At 35.0% G+C, this 8,125-nt stretch overlaps 1 protein-coding gene across 22 annotated transcripts in view; it reads right to left on the bottom strand.

The window, feature by feature from the left end:
* The window catches only part of LOC143058355 (uncharacterized), a 295,609-nt gene that overhangs the window by 186,110 nt on the left and 101,374 nt on the right, over positions 1-8,125 (bottom strand). For all 22 annotated transcript variants that reach the window (XM_076231837.1, XM_076231830.1, XM_076231829.1 and 19 more), the window contains 6 exons: positions 7,789-7,924; positions 7,339-7,559; positions 6,727-7,095; positions 2,827-6,270; positions 1,931-2,184; positions 327-1,353 (listed from right to left, as the gene is read on the bottom strand). In XM_076231837.1, the coding sequence (XP_076087952.1) occupies positions 327-1,353; positions 1,931-2,184; positions 2,827-6,270; positions 6,727-7,095; positions 7,339-7,559; positions 7,789-7,924 (5,451 nt within the window). The remainder of the gene's footprint in view (positions 1-326; positions 1,354-1,930; positions 2,185-2,826; positions 6,271-6,726; positions 7,096-7,338; positions 7,560-7,788; positions 7,925-8,125) is intronic.

The following is an 8,125-nucleotide window of genomic DNA, read 5'->3' as shown; positions in this document are numbered from 1 at the left end:
AAGGCTTTAGAATATAAAGTGATTTGCAGCTATACAGAATAAAAAATAGTAAATGGAATAATATATGTATGTATACAGGTGTGTTGGTAAAAGTGAACATGAACATTTGGTGTGTTTTTGGTTTTTCATAGAGTTTTGTTGTTATGGTTGGTGGTCAAAACAAGGTAAATAAATCTATTGTCATGAAATATAATTGTCTACTTGTAATTTCTAATTTCTTTTTGTCTTGAATAAATAAATTGGAAAATCAACAAATTCAAAATGAGTTATCCAACAAGTAGTTTAATTATAAATCATGACAATAGAATATTCATTATGTAACTTACGAAGTACTGTGACATAAGCTGTGGAACGAATTTTTCCAGCGACATTAGCAACCTCCACCCAATATTCGCCTTCATCCTCAGGGAAAAGCTCCCTAAATGTAAGGACAGTTTGTCGCTCCTCGGTGACAATCTCGATACCCTCGCTGGGAGTAATCTCATCACCATCCAGGTACCATGTCACTGTCAGTGGAGGACGTCCTGTGTACTCCGCCACTAACTTAACAACCTTATTCTCCGTCTCGGACTGATCCGTGAGGGGGATGGTGAACATTGGAGCTTCCTGCTCTAATGTTGTCTTGAATGTCTCTTCTGGTACTTCTTCCACAGTTACATCTTCTGTGACCTCTATTGTGATCTCCTCTTTTGTCACTTCCTGTGGTTTGACCTCTATTTTGATCTCCTCTTTTGTCACTTCCTGTGGTTTGAACTCTATGGTGATCTCCTCTTTTGTCACTTCCTGTGGTTTGACCTCTATTGAAACAACTTCCTGTTGTTTATCTGGTTGGAATTCAGATATTTCTATTTGTTCAGTTGATTCTTGTTCAACTGTAACTTTTGTTTCAACTGTATCTTCTGTAATTGGTTTGGATTCTTCTGTTGGAACTTCAGAAGGTGCTGCTTCGATGGTTTGTCCTATCTCAACATCAGTAACTTCTGGTTGGTCTGATTGTTCTTCTGCAACAGATACTTTAGATTCAGTTGGTGCTTCCAGTTCAGGTTTAGTTTCTGTTACTGGAACTTCTGACGGCTGTGTTTCTTCTGGTTTTGCAACTTCAACATCAGTTACCTCTGGTTGCTCAGGTGTTTCCTCTGATATTGTCACTTTAGACTCAATTGAAGATTCAATTTCAGGTGTTATTTCTTCACCTGGAATCTCAGAGGGTTTTGTCTCTTCTGGTTTTTCAGTAGTAATTTCAGTAATTTGAGATTGTTCATGTGTTTCTTCTGAGATTGTCACCATTGATTCTTGTGGTGTTTCCTGTTCAGGTTGTACTTCTTCTGTTGGGACGTCTGAAGGCTGAGATATCTGAATAAGTGTAACAGAAATATGTATATGTGTTATCTTTTATCATTCATTATCTAATTGCAATATTTGGCATATCTTATAAGTTGCACATAAAAAATCTTAATCAACACACATTGAAGCAAAGCTGTAGCTACTACAATTGACATTTCATTTTCATTGAAACTAATGACAACTGTCAAAGATAATACTCATTAGTTTAAAATGCAATTATGTACACAGATTGGACTTCTTTCCTTCACTATAGTATTTAGTCAGTTAAAATTTCACCAGAAATTGACCAACCATTACAGTATGTTACTGCTGCAGGTACTACATCCTTAAATCTGGTTCCTTGTCCGAGTTTGGCTTTACTTTTGATCCTATTTAGTTTTATCTATTCATAAAAGTTTGAATATTTTATATTTCTGAAATTCTGTAACAAATGTTAGGCACATAAATATAACTAATATGAAGCCATCAAATTCCTGAAATCTATCGTAATACAAGAATTTTTAAAGTTCATAAGAAAAACAAACAAATTTGTCAAAGTTCATTCCACCTATAAAATTATTAAATCGCTGATGTAAATAAAACTGACCTCCTCTTGTTCCTCTTCAGGTACAGAAACAATCTCTTCTGATCTCTCTGTCAGTTCCATTAATGCAGCTTTCTTCACATCATCAATGTCTATGTCCATGCCATTGGATGACAGTTTCTGTATCTCGTCCATGAATTCCTTGGGGAATGCTGCCATCTCTGTATCAGAATCCACTGGTGGTCGAGGAGATGGTGTATCCATTGACGACATAAATGAGTCAGAAGCTTCCTCCGTGTCAGGTACATACTCATAGGCTAAAATATATAGAAAACGGTTTCAAAAACATTTATTGACGATGAAGAAAAGTAAATAATAATTTTGAGCTTTGTGTCCTTCATATTTTATCATAAAGTGTGCAATTTCAAAGACTTAAGTTTCCCTACAGAGCAATTTCTTATGAACATTTTTCTAATGTCCCTTTGTTTCTTAATTTAAAAAAAAGTCATAATATCTATCAATTCTAAAAGATCTATTCAATATTGTAATGTATATCACATTATTTTATTGCCAATGATCTACTTTTGACAAAGTTTGTTTCAATTGATCACTTATGAATACTATAACTAATTTATTACCCCAGCTATCAACTATGGGTGGCTTTTCAATTTTGTTTGTTTAACTTATTTTGTTAATCTGCTGTCTCATTGATGTCCATGTTTTATAATAGAAAATTTATGTAATTCAAAATGTAATCCATTTCCAGCTCCCATTTTAGGTACTTATTAATTTGTTTGCCAGAAAATCAAAAATGAATATTTCAATCATCAGAATAATATTCATTCAAAAATAAATAGGTATAGGTATCAAATTTGGTAGAAGAAGAATTGTATAACTGAAAATCAGGAATGATTGAACATCTAAAACTTTTTATAAACATAGACCTATTTTGTTCTTACATTCCACTTCCAAGTATCCCTTGGTGACAGCTTTGCCGTAAGGGTTGACAGCCTCACAGCGATACTCTCCAGCATCTTGTGGGAAAACTTCAACAATCAGCAGAGTACAGGATCCTGATTCAGTGTCAAAGGTCAAATGGAAATCTTGTGTCTCATAAAGTGGTTTATCATCATGGAACCACTCAACTTGACAAGTGGGAATTCCCTGTAACTCACATCGGAATTTAGCCTCTTCTCCATCCATAACTTTCAGGGTTGTTAGACCCCAAGTGAATTCTGGTGGACTATGGCCTTCTGGGATTTCTACATCATAGATTTCCTGTGTTGTTGTGGCCTTATCTATTATTTCAGATGTTTCAGTAGTCTCTTCTTGTGTAATAACAATTTTGGCAACACTGTCTTCTTCTTTAGAAGGCATTTTTAAAGTAAGTTTAGGTTTGTCCTCAATATCAAGTGTGACCTCTACTTTGTCAGTTTCTTCTATTTCAGATAGTTCAAATGTCACTTCCTCTGTGACACTTTCAGAGGTTGTATCCATTACAGTTGTTTCTGTCACCTCTGGGACCTCTTGATCAGAAAGTTCAAAGGTCATTTCAATTTCTTCTTGAGGCTTTTCTTCTGTTTCAATTGTTGAAATTTGAATCGTTGATTCATCACTTTCTGGTAATTGAAATGTGAAAGCATCTCCAATATTTCCAACAACTTCAGTAGTTGTGGTTTCATTGATAACAGTTGTTTGTTTTTCAGTATCTGGGAATTCTAATGTCATCTCAAATTCTTCTTCAGGCTGACCTTCAATATTAAGAGTCATTTCTTCTGTATATGTATCCTGAGAAACTGGTAGCTCAAAAGTTTCAAAGCTTTCAGTACCAGTTTCCTCAGTAAAAGTTGTAATTTCTTGTTCAGTTGTTTCTTTTTCTGGCTGTATTTGTAAAGAAAATTCGACAGATTCAGATGGTCGACCTTCAACATTAAGAGTCATTTCTTCTGTATATGTATCCTGAGAAACTGGTAGCTCAAAAGTTTCAAAGCTTTCAGTACCAGTTTCCTCGGTAAAAGTTGTAATTTCTTGTTCAGTTGTTTCTTTTTCTGGCTGTATTTGTAAAGAAAATTCGACAGATTCAGAAGGTTGACCTTCAACATTTAGAGTCATTTCTTCTTTATATGTATCCTGAGAAACTGGTAGCTCAACAGTTTCAACACTTTCAGTACCAGTTTCTTCAGTAAAAGTTGTAATTTCTTGTTCAGTTGTTTCTTTTTCTGGTTGTATTTCTAGAGAAAATTCAACAGCTTCAGATGGTCGACCTTCAACATTTAGAGTCATTTCCTCTGTATATGTATCCTGAGAAACTGGTAGCTCAAAAGTTTCAACATTTTCAGTACCAGTTTCCTCAGTAAAAGTTGTGATTTCTTGTTCTGTGGTTTCTTTTTCTGGTTGCATTTCCATAGAAAACTCAACAGATTCTGAAGGTTGTGCTTGGAAAGTGAATGTCATTTCCTCCCCAGTTGTTTCCATGGCAACTGGTACTTCAGTTTCCTTTGTTGTTTGGATGACTATTTCTGTTGTTTCTGTTGGTACCTCTTCAAAAGTTATATCCTGCTGTTGTGTTTCTTCCACATCAGTGGTTGTAAAAGTAACCTGAGTGTCTGTTTCCTCGGTTACCTCAGTAGTTGTTGTTGTCTCAACTGATGTAGTTTCTGTATCATCAATTTCGAAGGAAAAGCTGACCTCTTCTTGCTGTTTTTCATCAATCTGGATGGTAAGCTCCTGAGGAACTTCCTGTTCACTCTCAGGTAGGGTAACAGTTTCAGATGATGTTTCTATAACTGATTCAACTTCAGATACTTCCATTACAACAGGTACTTCCTGTTCAGGTTGTTCCATTTTGATGTCAATCTGAAATTCTTCTCCAGGAACTTCCTGAATCTCAAGAGTTGTCTTCTCTTTCTGTACATCTTCAGTCTCTGGAACTTCAAAAGTAAATTCTTCTTTGACAGTTTCTATAGTGACTTGTTCTACAGTCGTCTGTTCTTCTGGTTTTTCTTCTGGCACTGGTTTTACTGGAAGAACTAATTGTACTTCTTTCATTGCATCTCCCATGATATTCATTGTTAATTCTTCTATATGCTTCTCTCTCTTGTCAACTTTGACCTCTGTGACAACTGTTTCTGTCACCTCTTCCTTTTCTTCAGGAGCAGGAACAACAATTTCAACTTTTTCTTCCTTTGTAAGTTGATCAGCTATATCTAACAAGATCTCAACTCTTTGTTCTTCTGGGAGTTTTTCCTCTGGTTTGACTTCAATAGAAATTTCATCTTTAAAATGTTTATCAACAGCAGGTTTCTTTTTCTCAATGGTTGTTTTAGATATCACTGTTTCTACAGCTTCTTGAATTTCTTCAGTTATAGGAATTGTAATTTCTGTCTTTTCCTCTACAATATGTTTCTTTTCCTCAGGAACTTCCTCCATTGGGATAATTTCTTCTTCCTTATGCTTCTTTTTCTCAGGTACTTCTTCCATTGGGATAACTTCTTCTTCCTGATGTTTCCCTTCTTCTGGAACTTCTTCCATTGGGATAATTTCTTCATCATGAGGTTTTTCAATTGTTTGTCTAATTTCTTCAATTTGTTCATCTTGAGGACGTGGTATATCTTTAATCTCAGTGACCTCTATTTCAGTCCCACTGACCTCTCTCACAACTTTAGCGATAATTTCAGTTGGTTTTTGTTTCATGGTTGTTGTATGAACTTCCACTTCAATTTTCTGTGCTGATGGTCTTCTTTCTTTTCCTGTGGTGATTTCAGTTTTATGAACTTCCTTTGACGGAATTGTAACCTGAAATTGAACTTCCTTTTGCTCTTCTGGCACGATTTCAATAGTTTCAGTATGGACCTCAGTTGTACTCTCGGTCTCTTCCATAGGTACAGCACGTATCTCCTCAGTGGTAATGGTTCTAGTTTCTCGTGTCACTTCTGTAACATCCTGTGGGCCTTTTACAGGCATTTGTACAATAACTTCCACAGGTTTCTTTTTGTCTTCCTTGTCTACTGTGACTCTTGTCGTATGAATCGAGTCACCTTCAACAATTTTTGGAATGTCGTCTTCATCATGGAATGTTTCTGTAGTAACCTGAGTGTATGTTGTAGTCTCTGTGATTACAGATGATGTTGTTACTGGTGCGTGTGGAAAGCCAATTTGTATTTCAAAGGCTGTTGGTTTAGTCGATGGTTGTGTGACTGTTGGCACTCTATCAAGAGATATTGTCTCAATATAACTTGTATCCTCAGGTATAATAATGGGTTGCATTTCTTCTGTTGGTTCAATATCAATCCTGGATCTATGGCGTTCTAGGACAGGTATAGGTCTCTCAGTTTCCGGTGACATCTGTTGTACTTCAATAGTAGTTTTATGGTACTCTTCAGATGGAATTTCTTCATCTGGAGCTGAAAAAGGTCAAAAGGGCAGGTTAAGGTCAAGGTTAAAATAAAATAATGGTATTCCAAGGTAAATAATGGTTAAAATGTGATAAGAAGCAATCCAGGAGGATAGAAGGCTTTTGGAATAAAATCATAAATCAGATTAAAAAAAGTCACCATGTGCCTCCTACACATCAATATTGTGTTTTATTGTATTGAACCCATATTTCAGTTTTATAGTTTCATCATTATATTATTTTTATAATATCACAACAAAGTCGTGATAAATCAGTTCAATCTCAAAAACAATTATGTGTATTTCTGTGTAACAGCTTTGAAACAAGCATATAAATGAACACTTCAACTTCAACTTCAACTTTTTATTTTTTGTTTAATAACATTTGAGTTTAAATTAAACTATTCTAGTCTAATTCAAAGTAGTAAATAGTATGTGGAATCATTTAACAACAAGAATCAACTCACCAACAACAACAAGTCTACAGGATGTGATAGATTCTCCGTATGGATTCCTGGCCGTACAAGTGTATTCTCCCTCATCCTCTGGGAAGACTTCCACAATAATCAGGATACTCTCCTTCTTACTGTAGTCTATTATGATCTGGAAGACATGACTTGGCTTTATCTCCTTCCCATTGTGGTACCAGATAATCCTAGGCTGTGGTTTACCTAGAAACTTCACTTTCAGTTCTACTCTGGAGCTATCCTTAACCGTTGTAGGCTTGAGAAGCTCAGTGAATTCTGGAGGTGTGAATTCCTCAGGTTGTTTTGGTACAGTCTCTTCTTCCTCTGGTTTCTGATTAGTTGGCAGTACAAATTCTACCTTCTTCACAGCTGTAAAACATTACAATCAATATTAATAATTAAAGTAGAAATATACTTCTGGGAAATACTCAAGAACATAAAAACACCTGAAATTAATGACAATTACATACCAGAAAATGGAAAATTTGTATCATGTGTTCTTGTTAAAGTCACACCTCTCATGAGAAAGTGAAAATTGAAAAGTCTCATTAATATAAAATTTAATTTTAAAAACACAACAACAGAGAACAAAAGTTAACTTAGTAAACTTACGTTTGATAAGAAGTGTAGATTTACATGTAACCACGCCTCTTTCATTCTCTGCCACACAGATATAATCGCCAACATCCTCGGGATTGACATTGTGTATAATCAGAGTGGTTTTATTGTTTTCTTCAGTTACAACTACTTTATTATCAGTGGGCTGAAGTTTGACCTCATTTTTATACCAGGTCACTGTAGGTTGTGGTTCACCTCTGACCTCAACTTCAAACCTGAAAATAAAGGTATTACTGTACATGAACTTAATTATAACTTGCAGTGTGATTAAAAAAAAAAAAAAAACAAACAAAAACCATTTTTCAGCTGTGACCATCATTTAAAGATTAAGATTCTATAATTATCATGCTTTTTATGATAAGATATCTTATCAAATTGAAAAAAATTGCTATGTCAAATATTTTGACATAAACAAGTGTAAACTAATGAGTAAAAGATTCTTACCTGGCAATATCTCCCTCAGGTACTCTAGTCTCAGGTATCAGAGGTCTAATGAACTCTGGCGACATTTCCATTCTAGTGACATGTCTGTCAGGGCCGACTGATATGTCCATCTCTTCATCTTCTTCATCTGAAGTAGCTGGAAAAAAAAAACAATTTCATGACCGCATTAATTAAACCAAGGTCCTTCTATATATGTTTACCATATTTCAATACAATTAATAATAAATAATCAAAATCATTTCTCCATATTATCATGATTTCCAAAACCCCTTTTTACACAAGTGTCAAAAGAAAGACTGATTTCTTATAAACATGTGCAATTCCCATAAACTAGTCA

The sequence above is a fragment of the Mytilus galloprovincialis genome, chromosome 14 (genome assembly GCF_965363235.1).
Source record: "Mytilus galloprovincialis chromosome 14, xbMytGall1.hap1.1, whole genome shotgun sequence".
Lineage (NCBI taxonomy): Eukaryota > Metazoa > Mollusca > Bivalvia > Mytilida > Mytilidae > Mytilus > Mytilus galloprovincialis.
This window is presented reverse-complemented; position numbering and strand designations above follow the sequence as displayed.